General features: G+C 42.0%; 3 protein-coding genes across 3 annotated transcripts in view; 1 reads left to right on the top strand and 2 right to left on the bottom strand.

The window, feature by feature from the left end:
* MESR3 (misexpression suppressor of ras 3) overlaps positions 1–5,639 on the top strand; it is a 51,535-nt gene extending 45,896 nt beyond the window's left edge. Inside the window, exon 4 of the mRNA XM_030382690.2 lies at positions 3,890–5,639. Within this exon, the coding sequence (XP_030238550.1) occupies positions 3,890–4,735 (846 nt within the window). The 3' untranslated portion in view covers positions 4,736–5,639. The remainder of the gene's footprint in view (positions 1–3,889) is intronic.
* A 5,596-nt stretch (positions 5,640–11,235) lies between these two features.
* On the bottom strand, positions 11,236–14,394 carry LOC115562015 (coiled-coil domain-containing protein 170). Its single transcript, XM_089257916.1, has 5 exons — positions 14,238–14,394; positions 13,651–13,776; positions 12,781–13,590; positions 11,849–12,715; positions 11,236–11,781 (listed from the first exon to the last, which is right to left on the bottom strand). The coding sequence occupies exons 1-5, from the start codon at positions 14,310–14,312 to the stop codon at positions 11,236–11,238; spliced, it is 2,424 nt and encodes an 807-aa protein (XP_089114042.1). The 5' UTR covers positions 14,313–14,394.
* Positions 14,395–16,542: 2,148 nt separating this feature from the next.
* On the bottom strand, positions 16,543–18,330 carry LOC115562014 (uncharacterized). The gene is made up of 4 exons (XM_030382716.2): positions 17,584–18,330; positions 17,263–17,417; positions 16,791–17,200; positions 16,543–16,721 (listed from the first exon to the last, which is right to left on the bottom strand). Exons 1-4 carry the CDS (start codon positions 18,246–18,248, stop codon positions 16,659–16,661), a joined length of 1,293 nt encoding a protein of 430 aa, XP_030238576.1. The 5' UTR covers positions 18,249–18,330; the 3' UTR covers positions 16,543–16,658.
* Positions 18,331–18,979: the final 649 nt, after the last annotated feature.

Consider the following 18,979-nt stretch of genomic DNA (forward strand, 5'->3'; position numbering starts at 1 on the left):
TTTGTGGTGCCAACTCAGCGCATATTTTGGAGAGAGAAGAAGTAGGGACAGATAGAGGAAAAGAGAGAGAGAGAGAGAGAGAGAGATGTTGTGGTTATGGATATGTCAACTTAGTTTCGGAAAGAAAGCACACGGGCTGAGGAGGGGGGATGATAGCAGATTCGGCTGCAGCAACGGCTTCAGCTTTGCATGCAAATTGCTTTATGGCCAAACGAAATTGGTTTAATAACAAATTCAATTTAAGTTTAAGCATTTTTTGATACACATACGTGAGCACACAACCATTTACAGAGGCGGAGACAGCGGTAGGCGTGGCCGGGCGACGGGGGAAGGAGGCGTGTGCACTTGGCGAGACGTTGGCTTTGTGCATTTTAATTGAATTTTCCCCTTTGGCTGTTTGGCTGTGGCCAACGTCACAGAAAATTTAAATCACGGCACGTTTCATGTTTCTTTTTATTTTTTTTATTTTTGCTGTAGCTGTTGTTGTTGCTGCTGTTGCACTTGAACAATTTTTCATAATGCTCGGCTATGAAAAGCGGGCAGAAATTAACATAAAGGCCAACTGTCCAACTGACCCCAGTTCCAAGTCGTTTCGTATGCCACGCCCATTGCAACGGTATCTAATTGGAAAAATCTGAATGCGTGTATGTGTATTCCCACTGCCCACTCAATTTGTTTGATTTCTGCTTTCTGTTTGTATTTCTGGCCCTGACATGGCCAACATTTCACTGACCTACCCCATAAACCCATCCACAACAATAACAGAGAGAAATACAGAAAAAACGATTTGGTTTCTCTTTTTGGATTTATTCGCTTCTGCCAGCACAAATTGTTGTTGATTTGCTTTTGTCGATTCTTGGCCTGTCAATTTCAAGCATTTTGTCAAATGAAATATGAAATCTTGACAGCGCTTCAACAAAAAACTGTTGATAAGGGTCTGAGTGCGCGCAGTTCGACTGTGGAGTATAGAAAATTCTTTGTGCTTTGTTATCGAAAATTATTTGTAGTTAAATGATTGTAAAGGTCTATTTCTGCCTATAATGTGTACTAGAAACGCTGATAGATTATCGCAAAATTATCAGCACCTGAAAATAGTTTCAGTTCTATTTAATAATGTCGAGACGTTCGTAACAGGTTAGGACTTTTCTTTTGTGCTAAATAATTAATTGAGATTTCGGAATGTATTATGTACCATTCCGATATTCCAATATTCGCCCACATAGTCACACCAAATTCCAATTAGAGCTCATTATTCACTACGATACTCTGGACTGATTAAGCAGCCATTAGAAGTAGCTAATCAAGAAATATAGACAGAGATCTCTGTATATAAGCGCAACTATTCATTTATAATAAGCATAAATAACAAGCGTTGTTGTGTTTCGATGATTACCTCTATAAATAAAAGCAACGCCAGCGAAAACAAAAGCCAAGCAGAATAATAACGAAATGTTGCGCATACGCCGCGTGGCTTAGATGGGCTTGACATTGAACTTGCTGTTATATCGATGCGACGAAGGCCAGTGGGAGTTGAGCTGGCAGTCAGACAGCTGCAAGCACATTAAATATTCATTTGGTCGATGGCGGCCACAACAATAAAAATGTCAGGCTCGTCCTGCAGGGCAAAACTTGTTTAATTGTTAGACCGAATGTTTGCACAACTGGCAATGGACAAGGGTAAAGCCACAGGGAGCTGGCACGAGGGACCCTGGCGAAGGGACGAGAGACACGTAATGAAGCCACATAAATCTCAGCACCAAATATATTTGCCTGAAACGAACCTCGGCAGAGCAAGGCAATTAATCTTAGAGAGCAAGATATTTTTTTGTGTTTTTCTGCTTTCCTTTAATGTTATTAGAGAGGCAGAGCGAAGGGACACGCATTAAAGACGCTCGACTCGGCACAATAAATGTGCATCCGAGAATCGGGCAAGCCGCTCGACATGCTCGACATGCTCGACATGCGCTGTGTGCGTGTAAATTATAGATAACCGCGTTAATGTTGCAACTCCTCGAGTAAACTTTGCGCCAACTTTGTCGAGAACTTGGCCTAAAAGTGTGCCACAGCTTCCGCTACTCCAATCTCTCGCTCCATCTCTCTCTCTCTCTCTCTCTCTCTCTCTCTCTCTCTCTCTTTTTTGGCTCTGCCAAACCGGAAAAGAGATACACAACATCGCATGGCTTCCGACAGGTCCTGCTGCCTCTTAGCGTCTCTCTCTCCTTCTCTTTCACTCTCGCTCTGTAAATGTGTCGAAATGTTAACTTTTTGCATTTTATATTTCATATTCCTTGGTTTGTATTTATTTCTGCGTGTGGCATTATTATTTATGGCCTTAGCGTGCTTTTTACTTTAAGTTTTTCAAGTTTTGCTCCGGCTTCGCACTTTCCTTTTTAGCGCTTGAGTTTTTTCATTGTTTTTTGCCACTTTCTGTTGCAAATTAGCAATTTAAATAATTTAATTACAGCGTGACCAACAATTTGTGGCGTTAATTAAAACGTGCCCCCGTCCACGTGCCAGGGTTTTTACGGGCTTAGAGTTTTGTGGGTTTTGCGGTTCCCTCCAAATGCGCGAAATTTCCACATTTTCACATTTCCATTCATTAGTGCTTTACCATTTGAGTTCGGGTAATCAGGTATTCAATTTCAATCGATCTTATTTGCATTGCATGTGAGTTGGGTTTTTTTTTTTTTTTTTGTTGCTGAAAATTCATCAATTTGCTGCCAAGTGTGTGCTAAATAATTAAACTTTAATTAACATGACTGTAGATTACGTTTCAAATGCTGTTGACTGTGTCCGAAATGCTTGAAAACTGATAAATGACCATTACAAATTATAATTGATATGGGTAATAATGTATGGCAGCAACTCAAGAGGAGCCTAGCTGAAAAGACAAAATTTAATATAAAGAAATCTAAAACTAAATTTAAATATATATTTTTGTAAATAGTTGTTGTGGTAAGCTCAAATTAATAAGAATAAATTAATGCAACTAAATATTTATTAACGAAATTAAGTTTAGATATTTTTTTCTAGACACATTTGATTAAAATATATAAAGCTATTTTATTATGATTTAATATTATGGACAAACATGCATAAAAATTGTTATGGATTTTTTATCTTCGATTCCATTGTAAATTGTTTGCCTTGCCTAAGCTCTAATTGCCTTAAGACGAGCTGTGCTTAAATATTACGCATACGCAACGTTGCAGGCAAATAAATAAAGCAAATTCTAACCATTTGCAGCCACATTCAACCACAAAGAATTTAGATTTATGCTCACAGATAAATTCTCTGATTGAAGAGACGTATTAATAAATAAATTTTCGATTGGCTTAAATAGTTTTGGCAACGCATTTTACAGACGGGTTTTGGAGCGGAAATTGATTGTGTATAATTTCCAGTTGAGCTAACCAGATGAGCGACCGCAAGCAACAACAAATACAAACAGGGCCACAGAAGTAAACAGAAAGGAGGAGCTTAGACCAAAGTGCAGCCAAAATGTCAAAAGCGCGTGCTGGGGAATTTGCTTTTAGCCAACTTTGTACGTGATGCAAGCGGAAAGAATAACAAAGTCAGCAAGAGATACCCTGTTTGATCAGATAACTATAGAAGCAGCAGAAACTAAAGATATCTATAATTTACAATTACTTTAGGTGAAAGATATATAGATTAATGAGATTTATAGATAAGACTTTCTGTCTGGTAAATGAGCATGCCTAAAATGGTGTAATCTCTTGTACAGGGTATACACAGTATTGCACTGGCGTTATATAAAAGCTAGTCTCCGCCTCCGTGTCCAAAGCCCTAACAAATACAATTGAAAAGCTTTTACACTAGCCGCAAATCTAATTAAGGTTTTCGTGTGTTTCGCTTTGTTCCATTTCAGATGTCACATCAGCAGCAGTTGCAGCAGCAGACACGTCGGCGCTTGGGCTCCGTTAGCGACTCGGCGCCGCCGTCGGAGTCCAGTGAGGGCACCGCCTCGTCGGAGCAGCGGGATGAGCTGATACTGCATCCGGACTGGTCGGCCCACTCTCAGTCGTCGGCACAGCGCAGCAGCGCCCATGGCACCACGTCGCTCTACAATGCATCCGACATCGATGCGGACACCATCAGCACCGACACGAGCAGCAACACGAATCTATCCGAGTACGAGCGCGGCCAGGTGGAGAGCTTCTTTGCAGGCCTGGGCACCGAGATCTTTGTCAGCGGCGCTCTGGCCAATCTGTACGAGGGCACGGGCAACGATGGCGACTGGCGTCTGGTCTTCACCGGCATACCGGTGATACTGCACGACAAGGGCAACGCACGGGCTAGGTCCATGCCGCGGCTAACACTGGTGCTGGCTGAGCGCGGCTCGTGCTTTGCTCTGTGGTCTGATCGTGTGGACAATCTGTCGAATTATCGAATTGCGGGACCCTCGTTTCACACCATGTGCCTGTCCAGCAATCATCAGCAAATGATTGGCTTCAGCTTCGACTCAACAGATGCGGCTCGTGAGCTCTGGCTGCACGTGGAGCGTCTGGTCAGCGATCCCGAGAACATTGCGCTCTCGGTGCCCGGTCGCAAGCAGAAGAAACAGAAGCGAGTCAAGCCGGCTCCGCTGCCGCCCAAGTCACAGATCTCGCATCCATGCCAGTTCCATCATGTGACCAGCGTGGTGAAGGAGGACAGCGATCGGTACTACAGCATGCAGGCATTCGGTCCGCCCCATGCGCAGCAGCATCGTTGATCAGGGTCGGGCGCGTGGATCTGGAACACGAGCGCCCTCTGGTGGCAGAATTAGACCCCACCCAACGAATGACACGAAAAGAAAACAAAAGAAAAGAAATGAAACGAAATGAAGGAAACAAAACATAACAAAATTCCAGTCCCAAAACAAATGCATACAATTAAAAATATTACTTTAAAAATTGGTTTAGTTGCTAGCTCTAATTCTATCTGATATATGTACATACATAAATATATGTGTATGTATCTATATATATATTATTTGTTATAGCCAGTTAGGCCTAAGTTATGCCAATGTGCGTCCTATACAGCTGTGGGGATCGCGCATTTATCTGTGATACCATTTAGGCGTCTACATATTCCTAGACTTAGCATTCGGAATATTGCGAAAATCAAACAAAACAAAAAAATATTAAAATTAATTAAATATGATGAATATGAAGAACGAAATAATAAGTGAAATCAATAGACTTAAGACAATTCGAGCGAGTTTTATAACGTTTTCTAATATCGTCAACGTACATCTGTCTAAATGCAAAATATATGTATGTGCAAATCTATATATATATATGTATATTTATATATATATACCATCGTGTTTTATATCTATCGGTCGGTTTTTGCATTTTCTGCATTCTTAGAAATTCATATGTAGTTCGTCCAATAAGTCCATATAATCACTAAGCTTGTTTTCTTAACAAATTTTTACTAACTGTTTTACATATACACACATACATATATATATAATAAATATAACACATATATATAGCATATATCTATGATTATAACGAATCGTATGTACATAGCTCTAAGCTTTACACATTCAAAAATCGAACCTATGTATTTCTTAATCGTCAAATTGCATACGCGAATGTCAAAAAAAAATAAAGCTGAAAAAAAATTAATTGCTTTCGTTTCATTGACAAATTTACTTTCTTTTATATATAGGTTTTATCATAAATCTCATTTTCATTTTTTATTGAATTATTTAAATTGAGTTGAATTGAGTTTCCATTCAATTTGTGGGAAGGTAAGAGTTATATGTTGGCCAATTCGTTGGCCCCCATATAGCCAATCATTGCCCTTTAATTGTGCCACCAATTACGATAACAATTACAATTACCATTTCGATAGTGAAAGAGCAGAGAGGAAGGGCAGCGCGTAAAGTAAAGTAAAGAGTGCCCGCATAATTAATCAAAGGGCATGGAAAAACTTTCGACTTGCTGCTGATGAAGTTGTTGAAGATTCTGTTGTTGCTGTTGTCGTTGCTGTTGCTGTTGCCATTACTGTTGTTGCTGCTGTTGCCATTGCTGCTGTTGCTGCTGCCGCTGCCTCTGTTGCTGCTGCTGTTGCTATTCCTGCTGTTGTTGCTGCTGCTGCCTCTGTTGTTGCTGCTGTTGCCATTGCTGTTGCTGCTACTACTGCTACTATTGTTGGACCTGCTGTTGCCGCCAATCATTTCACTGACGATTTTTCTACTGGGGCAGGTGTTGTTGCTGCTGCTGCTTCTATTGCTGTTGCTGTTGCAATTGCTGCTGATGCTGCTGCTGTTGCCATTGCTGTGGGGGCTTCATTCGTTTCTCTAAAAATGTTGCCACTGTTGCAGGTATTGTTGCTGCATTTTGCTGTTGTTGTTGATATGGTAGTTACTATTGCTACTACTGCTGCTGCTGCTGCTGCTGTTGCTACGACTACAGCTGTTATCAGAGTCGCTGTTGCTTACGCTCTTACTTCTCCTGCTGCTGCTGCTGCTGATTGACTGCAGTCAACGCAATAAAAGTATTTAAATCAAGTGACAAAAAACTTCACAGTGCTGTTGATGCTACTGAAGCTCTCTACAGCATTCATTGTTGTTGTTAATGTCGTTGTTGCTGCCTTTGTTATTACCGTTGCCTCTCCTGCTGATGCTGCTGCAGCTGATTGACTGCCGCCAGTGCAATAAAAGTATTTAAATCATTTGACACCAGCAACGCCGAATGTTGCAGCTGCCGTCGCTGCTTCGTTGGTTGGTTGAATGCAGCTACAATTGCCATTTGGCTGAGGTTAATAGTCCGGGTGGGAGGGAGCCACCTGCTGTGTAAGTACCACCAATGCAGGCCGCAATAAGCGTTTATGCTAATTAAGACACATCGAGTGCCACTCAGCAGCGACCCACGGGACAGACGAGCTGAGGATGAGACTGGCGCTGAGGTGCGGTCAGCCCCAGTGGCTGCGGCTCTGCTCAATATTATGAATGTGCTTGCATTTTATGGTCGTTTTATTGCTGTTGCTGGTTTCATGTAGATTGCCATTATTAATGCCATTATTCAGCACATTTATTACGCATATATTTCGTGTTGCGGCCATTTCAACAATTTAAATGTTTTCAACATTTTCAACATTTCATGTCAACGCAGTTAAATAACGAATGCGCTGGCGGCCAGACATCAAACAAGTCTGTAAGCAACAGAAATGCTGCAATTTATTAGAAAATCTCCTTTAACGTTTCAATTGACGAAATATCTTATATAAATATTGAAAATATTTTCGTAAATAAATTGGAAATTAACAACACATTAAAAGCGGAAAATGTTGTTATTAAATTTATCAAATAATATTTTAGAATCATTCTCAGAACTTATAAAGCTTTCAGCACTTGCAATTGGTGTCTAATTTATTCAAAGTAAAAGACAAATTTCCTAGCATGTGCTAATTCATGATTTCTTGAATTTATAATCTCCTCTTTGCTCTATCTTTCTCTGCCTGCATTTTGCAATTTTAGTAACCACTTCATTGACAATAGAACTTTTGGCCAACTGATGCCGATTGAAAATTCTACAGCAAACATGCAAATTGCAAATTTGTAAACGAAATTGCATCAAGTTTCAATGATTTAAGTTGGCTCTATGAAATTCAAGCAGTAACAGTTTTTGTTGTTGGCGTAACAAGTCTATAATCAGGCTTTTTCGTTTTAATATGTTTTTTTTTTTTTTTAATATTGTTTTGTATCACGCAAATATTGCAAATATTTTAGATTTATTTTTCATTAACTTTGAATGATTATAATCAATGCCTATAGCACTGAATACATGAAATATTTGTGTTTATGTATACAAAAAACGGACAGAATGCTAATCGTTCACTCTCTCTCACTTTGCATTGGCCTCGTCCCCCCTTTCTCTCTCACCCTCTCTCTCTCTGCCTCCCCTTACCCTTCCCATACTACAATTATATTCGCCATTGTATGGCTCGCCCCTTCTTAGCCATATTTGAATTTCAACTTTTAATCGAGATTTTGTAAGCGGATTTGGCCCCAACCAAAAAATAAATGTAAATTTTTCACTGCTGTTGCACCCATTGAAATTCATTTCGTACATGCCACAGAATGTTGCTCAGTCGAAATGGGGAAGCTCAAAATTTCTGCTTTGTATTTGCCGATGATCTGCAAATGCATCAAATTTATTTTCATTTGCAGCACTCAACTTGCTGCTTTGGCGTCTGGTTTACAGTTGCTGCCACATAATGTGGCACATGCATTTACCAATTGTGCGTGGGTGTGCGGGTGTGCTGCCAACAAAGCCGCAAACATTTTGATGATTTTAGTTGACTTGCTGCAAAACTGCGGCTTAATTGTTGTTGCAAACAATAAGCGGAAGCTTGCGGTGTGTGTGGTCGGAGTGTGTCTGTGCTATGGTGTAGTGGTGTTTGTGTAGCGTTTGTGTGTGTGCCTTGTCGCATGTCGTAAGTAAATCTGTGCAGATTCGTTTAACTGAATATTTGCGAGCAAAATGTTAAAGCTGTTTAAACACCCAAAGAGACGCATGGCTCATGCCACATGCCGCATGCCGTATGCCGCATGCCTCATCAACATCGTCAACAGCATCTTTCGCAATCAAAATGCAAGTCAGGCGCTGAACACGCATTCCAGATTATACTGTTTGTGCCTGCCTTTGTGCTGCCTTTGAAAAACCATTAAATCTGCTAAAGCTGAGCTGAGCGGAGAAATATATCAACAATTCCACTTTCAAGGTGAGGCGCCTACGAGTGTGCTTTGGTTTTTTGCTCTCAGGACATCTTAGGCAAACACGTGTTTTGTACTGTAAATAACACGCACACACACATGACCTTATATGTGCAAAGTCCAAAGCAACCTCAAGCTACAAAATAAAAACTAAAATTTAGATACCTATGCCACAGCTTCAAATTGCTTTTTTGCAAAATTGCTAAAAAGAAAAAAAATAGAAAAAAAAACTGAGAAAAATATGCGCAAATTCATTTAATTTATTGAAATGTAAAATTTAAAACTTTGACAAAATAAATTAAACACTCAGGTGCAACTCAAGGGATTTACAGGGTATAACAATGAGAAGAAACTGCTATAAGACTTTTCAATAGTTATATCACACGACATGCATGCATACATGCACACGATATATGCGCACATTTCAATTTCTATGGGAATCCCATTTGCCACGTAGGTTGGCCTACTTCCTAGTTGCCACGCACTCAACTGATGGTTTTGACACGTCCGAAAGTGATGGCGTCCACAACCTGGACATCTCACAAACAGGTGACACAGCGGGCGAAAGGTGGAGACGAATGAGTGGAAGAGGGGCAGGTGAAAAACATATTGCTTTTGAAGCCTGAACACACACATTTTGAAACATTCAAATTGTCAACATTTGAATTGGAATTAGTTCAACCGAAATGGAACGTGTCTATATTTGTATATGGCTATTATATATCTCTGGATATATATCAGTGTGTGTATATACACAGGTACAACCTCAATTCGGACACGAAATGCCAATTATAAATTAATGTTTATCAATTTGCACAAACAGCAAATCCGGCAGCTTCTGCATATGAATCGAAGCTGTGTTTCAATCTATTTCATTAACTGTTTTGCTGAAATCAAAAACTATTTACCTTGCTTGATTGAACAGGAATGCTGTAACTATAATTAGCATTAAATAAACGGCTAAAAAGTGTTACTTAGTCAAAAGTAATAAAAACTATTTGAAATTATTAAAATGAAAATTATATTATAAAAATATTTTCAAAAAACTAATTTTTGTAATAACATGGCTTATATGCATACATACATTGTTTACCATATTTTTCAAAGTATTTATTTTCATATGCATTAACTTTTCCATGAAGGGAGAAAACTGGATTGAATTGAAAAATTTCAATTGTTTGGATAGCTACAAATAATTTTCTTAAATTTCTTATTTATTGTTATTATTATTTCCAAACCATATTTCGAATTACTTTGAAAATCCGACAGTAGCTAAATTAAATTGATGCATGTTTGTTGCAAATCTGAAAACTAATTTCACACAAGATCAGGCAAGAGGCAAGAGCCGGGAGCTCGTTTGCTAGCTATCCCAAAGAATTTTGCCGCACCTGAGTGGCTTTAGCTCTAATGGGCGAATCTCCGCATGTTGTGCACACACACACACACACATATATATATATATACCTATGCACACACCCATGTGTGTGTGCGAGAGATCATAAGTCGCATTTGGCGGCTGGCAGTTGGAAAAGGAGACGTAGATCAAAGAGCAAACCTGTTATGTAGGGGTGTCTGCGGGAAGTGTGGCTGGCCATGCAACGCGTGTATGTGGCAAGATCAGTAAAACGAGCATATGTGGACTGCCACAGAGTGGGGCTGCAGTCGGCAGCATGCTTTTTGCCAGCATTCTTCAATAGCGACTGCAACGGCGACTGCGTTCTGACCGAGTGCAACGAATCTGGCATTCCCCTTGCCCTTTGGCTGTCTGCCAGCAGCCAGTCAAGCGGGTCGGGATCTTATGCCACAGCGCATGGCGGGGAGTCAAGTTCATTGCACCGCCGTCTGGTGGTAATGTCTACCGCTCTCCGTTCACGTGTCGCGTCATTTCCCATTTGCTAAACGCTCTCCAAAATGGTTAATTTTGATTGGCACCACAAAACTGTATGCATATGAAAAATGCAAATTTGTTGCACTTTTGATTAATTGAAGATTTGAAAGCGCTACTGAAATTAACCCCAGAAACTGGTTGCATGTCGCATTTTAATTTGTTTCCCATTTGACAACTGCGTAAATTGGCAAAGAAAATGAGTTTCCTAGTTTGCATATGCTGTGGTGTGAAACTTGGCTAATATGAGTTTCATAGCGGGCAGATATTGCTTGCGTGCAACGCCGTGTTTATCACAAAGGCAAGTGGCGCCATCTGTTGAGTTTCGTATACAAATCTCAATTGAGCTGCTGTGAACATGAAGTTTTAGATATAGAAACGTTGTTTTGTAACTGGCAGAATTTACTTGTGTCTAACAAATATGTTTGCCAACATAGCACAGACACACACCACACTATTAGCTGCTTAATAATTGTAAAGGGGAACCACCTAAATATAATGCAATAAATACGCGGATTCTTCGAAAATTAAAAAGTTATGTATTTATTGTATGGCTAAGCTAATAAAAAAGTTTTCTTTACAAATATTTTAATTTGATCAAACATATTAAAATAAACTAAATATACTTGCTCTTAAAGTCAAAGTCCTCGTCACAACTGCCTCCCGAATTGTTGCCCAACAACGGATCCTTGCAGCCGTGATGCAAGCGATGCACATCTGAGTCAAAGCACTCATCGTGCAGACGCTTATCGCGACTCTTGCTGCGTTGCCTCTGATGGCGACCATGCAGGGTTGAATGGGTGTGTCCGTGCGAATGGGCGTGGTCGTGATGATGGCCACTGCCCGCGGTGGTGTGGCGATGCATGCTCTCCGGGCTGAGATCACGCGGTGGGCGGCAATGGCTGGACGGTGGCACGGGATCATCGAAGCGCGGACAAGGATGATCGCCAACAGGCGAGGCAGTCTCATAGCGTTTAGAGAGCAGGGTAAACTCCTGGTGGGCAGAGCACAGCGCTTGCAAACGATGCAGCAGATCCGTTTCGGGCAGATCTCGCAAATGTAAAGTGCGAGCGACCGAAGTGCGGAATGACTGCAAGTGCGATAGGCGTTGATTTGTATCCGATAGCTGGGCACTCAGACGGCTAACGTCGTCGCGCAGAGACTACCCCGAGAGAGTAAAATATAAACATTACCAATGGATAACTAAGCATTAAATAAAGCCAACTCACATTGATGAGCGCCTCGTCACGGCAGCGTCGATTTTGATTGGATTCGCAGGTGGATTTCATGCGTTCCTTCATCGCGTTCAGCTGCGAGAGCAGCCTAGTCTTCTCATCCTCCAGATCACAGATCTGTGTGCTCAGCTCATCAATCTTACGAGCACGCTCCAGTGCTGTGATCTTGTACTCCACAGCCTCCGCCAGCTGCGCTTTAACCTCGGCGATTTGGGTGCGTGCATCGGCGAGCTGAGCGCTCAGCTTATCCACTTGCTTGGCCGCTTTTTTGGCACGGCAAACGGCGTCATCTCGTTCGCCTTGCAGCATACACTTGCCCCGTGCCCCGTCCTCAATGATGGCCAGCTTGCGACGCAGCAGCTCCAGATGGAGATCTCGGCGTTGCACCTGCTCCCTCAAAACGCGCACGCGGCGCTGCAAATTGTAAACGCTGCTGCTCTCCTTGATCGGCAGATCGTGACAGGATCGTTCGCGTCTCAGCTTTCCCTGGCCGGCATGATGGTGATGATGGTGCTGATGATGATGATCGCAACAGCTTTTGTCCAAATCATGGTCACAGTGTGCAGCTAAACGCTCTGCACGCTCCAACAGGCTCTCGGCCATAAGATTGGTGTCGGCACCCAATGCAGGTGGAGCCGTACATTCGCTCCAGTTGAGCGCATTGGCCAGCCGCTGCAGGTACTCGGACAGAGCCATGTGATCCTTGCGCAGCGTGTGTATTTCCGCATGGCACTTATCCAGCCGCTCAGCCAGCTCACACTTTTCCGCCTCACTCGAACGTAGACGGCATTCCGTGGACTCACGCGACTCCTTCAGCTTCTCGTGCTCGCTGCTCAGCTGATCGCGCAACGAGTGCAATTGCTGTGTAAGAAGACAGAGAAATTAGAGCAAAAGAGAGAGAGAATTTTGAAGTAATCCCAACTCACCGCCTGCAAAGCCTGATTCTCGCCGAGCAGCTCACGCAGCTTATCTTTGATCAAAGTCTCGCAGGGCTCGGGCACATTTACCAAATGACTGAGATTCCGCAGAAACTGCAGCCGATCGCCCTGGATGCGATCCAAGTTATTTTGCAGCCGATGACATCGTGATTCGAAGCCACGCAGCTCCTCCTTCAGCTTCTCACCATTTATCTCCGATTCGGTGAGACGATCCCGTTGTATTTGCAAGTCCCGCTCGTACTGGCGACACCGACCCTCGAGCTCATGATTGTGGTTGCCGGCGCCGTCCAGCTGAGCGCTCAGGCGCTGCTTCTCAATGTTAGCCAACGACTTCAGATTAAGCAGCTCGTTCTCGCAAGAGCTGAGGGTTTCGCAGGTGGACGTGACCTTCGCCTTGGCACGCTGCAACTCGATCACCAACTCCTCCACACGGGAGACAACACACTCGGCCGACGCATGGACATTCTCGTCGAGGCCCAGGCAGACGCTCAGGCGACGCAGCAGCTCGTGATACTGAGCCTTGGCCTGCTCCTTGTGGGACTCCTCGCTGGCAGCGTGCGCCTCCAGGTGCTGCAGCTTGCAGATCAGCTCCTTGTTGCGCTCGTCCGAACAGCGTTTCTCGCGCTGCAACGTCTCTATGGTGGCATCGCAGCGCGTCTGCACCGCATGCTCCCGCTGCTCGGCCGCCTGCAGTCGACTCTGCAGGGATGCGATCAATGCCGTCTGCCGTGCCGCCTGCGCACGTAGATTCTCCACATCCGATTCACGGCCACACAAAGCGCTGCGCACTTCAGCCAGCTGAAACCGTTGATACTATTAGAGCCACTCCCAGCTCCCTATCACCATATCAGTTCTCACCTCAGCAGTCAGACGCTCCTTTTTGTACGACAAGGCGGCCAGTTCACTGCGCAGAGTCGTCGTCAAATCGATGCCATGATGATGTTCTGTCACCGTAATCCCTGTATTTCCACAAGAATTGTCCAGCTGCAAAGCAGACAGCGTTACTTGGATATAGCTTAGACTTAATACAGTTCGACAACAGAAAAGAAATATTTGTTTATGACTTGATCAGAAATGTCGCGTATTGCGGATACGAATCTTATTCATTTAGCTTATTCATTTTTTTAAACCCATAAGAAAACTCGTAAGCTAAAAACTTAGCCGCTCTACTTCTGCGAAAGAAAGTCCATATGTCTTTCTACAGTCAATGGGAATATGAATCGCTTAATTTCCTAGATATTAGATTATACAATATTTTTTTCCTCCCAACCAATCGTTTCTCAAAAACATTTTCTTGGCTCTCTAGCTCACAGTCTTTAATAAAAATAGGTATTAAGAACTAATTCTAAAAGCTCCTATTAAAAAATAAATACCAAGTCGATTTAAAATTTCTTCCATCAATTGAAAAATTTGGCCGTCATTCACTAAAATATTTGTTTCCGTACCAAATGATGATGATGCGGAGATAATCCACCACTGAGACCCAGATGATGGTGATGCAGATGATTATCACTGGGCATATTTAGCACAAATTAGCACAAACAGATTTCTTTCCTTTATTTCTTTTATTTTTAGGTATCCCAACGAACCGTTCAATGAAAGCCCTCGATGCGAACTAAGCCCTGTGGCTAGACTTCCTGTATTTCCTACAAGCCGTGGGCCATTGACAACAGCCTAACAACTGGGAATTTACCTCAACATAACATCACACAAACAATATAAAATTCTCGTGATTTATGCTCCAGCCTGGTTTGGGGGTCGGACGAACGGGTTGGCAGGCTGCCGACATAAGTGAAAACGAGCTCAATGGCATTGTATGGGGAAGTTGCAAGGCGTTTAGGGCAGCTCCAACTCAGCAAGCATGAGGTTTGCACATTCCAAACTTTTCTCAGTTTGTTTTCCGTTATTTGGGTCATTCACATGGCAAATGCAATTCAAGCCAAAGCAACGTACACACGCAAGGCAAGATATGGAAAGCGATTGCCTCGAGGCGGGCTAGAGGACGCCTCGAGCACAGTGTTTGGCTTAATTTTTTCATTATTCAACCGGAAACGGAAATTGAGGTGTGCAAATGCCGACTATGCTTACGATCAGTAAAAGCTAGCTAGCATGTGCATAGTTGTAGAGATTAACGAACTATTTAGATCTAAAATATATGTAGACTTAGTGAGCATCTGAATTTGGGTTCATGTTCTTTATGTTATTTAATATTACAAATATTTCAAATTCATCATTCAAATCATTCCTTTTCTAAATACATATTTTTTTAGATTTTGGTATCTATCTAATTTATTTTTTGTGCTAATTATGTGAGTAATAATGTTGATTTTCAGCCACTGTGCAGTCAAATATAATGCAAATCGCTTTGAGCCATCGATAGTTGCTCACTCACAAAAAAAAAAAAGGAAGAACAAAAACAACAATGGCAAAAGTTTGTGAGCCTTAACAACCGCATAAATTTCACACCAGAAAAATAACGAACCTAGATTATGGATGCGACTGACTACTCAATACCCTGTACTCAGTGTATAAAGATTCCAAAGTAAACAGAAGGAATTTGATTTATTTTTTGATTTCTTAGTCTGAAAAAACATCATCTATAGAGACAGTAACTCATCAATGTTTCTGTCTGTCAAGTTAAAGTGTTCATTGTGTAAAACGAATATACCTCTTTTCACTTTGTATGCAGAGTATAGAAATAGGTACCAGCAAAGTTTTGCTCGTTGATAAGGCTGCCCGTTGATTATGTGCATAGAAAGCTCAATTTGCCAAAAGGAAATTACATGAAACACATATGGATATGCAGATATATACATATGCATATATGTACATGAAAAGAATCACTCAGATGTTTTTATTACACATTCTTATGGAATATAAAATTTGCCGAATTATGGCGATTTGTCACATGATTTTCGGGCAACTGGAGGCACATTGAAGTCAGGCAAAGATATCGCCAGAACTTACCGCAACCGAGGAGCGTGCAGTGTTTGCCAAGGGAGCTTCTGGCGACATTGGCAATGACGCTGAGGACGACAGCTTTCCGCATAGGAGTTCAAAGGCATACCAGTCCTCGGCCGTGTTGCCATTTGTGTCGGGCCGCAGATTCGCTGGCATATCGAAACAACAAATATGTATATGCTTAAATAAATAACTCCGATTTCGTGTAGCTGCGCTTGAACCGTGTACAAATTCTACTATTCTATCTATTTTCAAACTGTAAATATACGAACAACAAACAACAAACAACCTGGCAACAGTCGCATGTTGCAAAAGCTATGCTACAACCAGTTGCCAGGCGCATAAATAACGATACATAAAATGCCCCTCCAGTGGGGGCGGACAGCCAAACACGTGGGCGTTACTAGGGCAATGAATGGCATAAATGTAATTTGAAGAGTATCCGATTAGAATATACTCTAGAAGTACGATCGATGCAGGCAATGAATAGATCTCAGCTGTATAAGCATTCTCTGCTAGATTATGATTAAAGTCTATATATAGTTCACTTTAAACACATTTTTACTATCTTCACCCATACTTAATTGAATACAGGGTGTACGCACGCACATACATAATTTTTGCAGCCTGGACAAATGCATTTCAGTAAATGTTTACGCAAAAGTTATTTCGTTTGTTTAGCCTGACTTTGATTTAGATATGGGAATCAATGAGAAGTCCCTCCTTGTTTTTTTTTTTTTTTTTTTTATGTATATATATTTGTGAGGGACTCGATTCTATTCCACTTCCACGTTTATGATTTTCAACTTTACTTTGTTTAGGTTGCCAACAAACCTAAATACATAGCTGTTGTTTGACTATTTGTAGCCCCAACAGCGCTAGGCGACTTATAATTTGAATGCTTATTATTTCTTTTTCTTCTTCTTAATATTTGCAACCGATGTACTCTTTCTGGCTCTAGAGATCATCTAGGAAATGGGGAATCCCGATTTGAATTATATTTTAAAGAAAATTATAAGGCGATAAGAGAAACTTACAGAGCTGGCTCTGGTACCTCGACGTAAAATGGGTGCTTGCTCTAATTCAATGAGTTCCCTAACCTCGCTTACTCGACGCCTAAACATTTCCACTTCCTCCTGGTGGAATTTGAGATCATCTCTCGCCTTTATCCAAAGAGATCGCGTTATATTGCACTTCAGTTCGGCGGCCTCTAAGTCGACGGCGAGACGTTCCTGCCATTCGGATATTGACGACCTATACGTATCTATTGAATAATGATAAACAAAGTCAACAAATCCATATGTGGTGACATCCAGCGCCATCTTTGATTGCAGCTCCTTAATCTCGTCCGCATAGAGATTCTCCTTCTTCTGCAACAACATTTGAGCCTGATCACCACAGCTGCGCAGCCAATTGCTGCGATAGCGCATCTCAATCAGAGATAAAGCTGCAAAATAAAGACTCGATCAGGCCCGGGTCAGATATTATCTATAAGATCTCACGACTTGCCATCTGTTTTATCGGCCTCGGCCTCCAATTCGACACCGCATTGTGATGATATACGAAATGCACTACCCCGGATAATTGAATCGAGATTGTGGTAGACCTTGCGCAAATCGTTTAATTCACTTTCCCAAGTTGAGTTTACCTCATAGTTCGAATCGCTAAATAATAGAAATGTATGAATACATATTAATTTAGTTAGCCAATATCGAAAGCTAAGCCTGGAGACCTGTGTAGCCTTTAATATTGGATTAAATAATTGAACCTGAAGTGATTCAAGATGTATGATCATAGCATGATGATCATATAGTTGGTAGTCTGACTCACTTTATAATGGACGAGGTGTTGCATATATCGCGACCATTGTTAAAGTCTTCCCTTATTAATTCAAGAAGGCGTATGATTTCAGTGAGATCGGTGCAGAACTTGGCACAATTCAAATCCGCCTTCGATCTTTCCATAACCAAAACATCCAAATAGAGTTGATTGACCCTTTGGCGACGTAGGAAGAACTCCAGCGACCAGTTAAACAGTTTGTGCGGTATTTCGACAGCCTCCCCAGGCCAAATATGTAGTTGTGTATCGATTTGCTTTCTTAGTCTAACGGAAAGGAATTGTATGGCTGCCTTCTGGAACTGGTAGAGACAAACGGTATAGAGCTTCTCCAACTGCTCATACGTTAGGGATGGTCGATAATGTGATATGGATTCAGAGGGCGGTGCCATTAAAGACCTCTTCAGCATATCCAATATCGCGATCCCCTCAGCGGTTGCTGAATCATAATGAATCGTATCCAGTTTTGGGACTCGTCGCCTTTGTATGCTCACGCGCTGGACTTCTACAGATAAGGTTTTAAGAAATTCATCGCGACATAGAGAGGGATCCGTGTGCTCCGGCAACGGATATGGCACAAGCTGTGTTTCAACATTGTCGAAAAGGGAATCATACGACGAAAGGTCATCGTCATCTTTGCTTGACGGCGTTTGGATCATCTTTTTGATCGGTTTTGTCTTTAAGCTTTTTTTTTTTTTTTTTTTTTTTTTGTAAATAATTCTTTGTATTAGTTACTTAACTTTGTGTGTATTGTGTAAAGATTTCATTTTAACAGGGGAAAACAACTTTCTGAGCTCATAAAATCAAGTTTGACGTAAAATCTGTTAAACATGGGATCTATAGGAATACTTTTATGTTGATATAATAATCAAGAAGGGATCGCGAATTTAGGCAGGAAAAAAAAGAGATGCAACACTTCTCTCTGGAATAGAGCTCACACAGAATGAAAAAGAAGACAGACTTGATGCTCGCTTCCGGTCAGCCGTGCAGAATGGTCCAGTGCCAGTGGCAGGGAGAGCAGAGCAAAGGGCTTGGCGACCCGGTTTTCGCATGGGATGCCAGCCCGACCGACTGACTGCCTGGCCTGGCTGCCTTTTGCCTGTTGTTCGATGCTCGCCGCTGCTTTCTGCTTGCTGCGTGTGGCATGTTGCCTGCTGCAGCTTGCTGCTGCCCTGTTGCAGTTTCTAATCGAATCGAAACCTTTTACCCAAATGTTGCCCACAGGCGCTTAGTCGCTGCCGACGAGTTTGTTAGCTAAAAAAATATCGTGAGCCCTGTGTGCGAGCAGGGCTCGCAATTGTTATCAATGTGTGTGTGTGCCACATGCAACACACAACCTGCAACACGGCTATGTTGTTGCGGCTCCTAAATGCTGTTCGCCCATTCGAAA

Source organism: Drosophila navojoa, chromosome 3, assembly GCF_054131105.1.
Source record: "Drosophila navojoa isolate 15081-1374.11 chromosome 3, UAZ_NAV_1.0, whole genome shotgun sequence".
Classification (NCBI taxonomy): domain Eukaryota; kingdom Metazoa; phylum Arthropoda; class Insecta; order Diptera; family Drosophilidae; genus Drosophila; species Drosophila navojoa.

What these genes read in the sequence shown, in the direction of transcription:
- LOC115562015 (XM_089257916.1), bottom strand. Translation starts at nt 14,312, where the DNA reads ATGCCCAGTGATAATCATCTGCATCACCATCATCTGGGTCTCAGTGGT. An exon ending in CTCCGCATCATCATCATTTG is followed by an intron (nt 13,777 to 14,237) that starts GTACGGAAACAA and finishes TCTGCTTTGCAG; the next exon opens with CTGGACAATTCTTGTGGAAA. An exon ending in AGAATCAGGCTTTGCAGGCG is followed by an intron (nt 12,716 to 12,780) that starts GTGAGTTGGGAT and finishes CTTCTTACACAG; the next exon opens with CAATTGCACTCGTTGCGCGA.
- LOC115562014 (XM_030382716.2), bottom strand. Translation starts at nt 18,248, where the DNA reads ATGATCCAAACGCCGTCAAGCAAAGATGACGATGACCTTTCGTCGTAT. An exon ending in AACACCTCGTCCATTATAAA is followed by an intron (nt 17,418 to 17,583) that starts GTGAGTCAGACT and finishes TCTATTATTTAG; the next exon opens with CGATTCGAACTATGAGGTAA. An exon ending in CGAGGCCGATAAAACAGATG is followed by an intron (nt 17,201 to 17,262) that starts GCAAGTCGTGAG and finishes TTTATTTTGCAG; the next exon opens with CTTTATCTCTGATTGAGATG.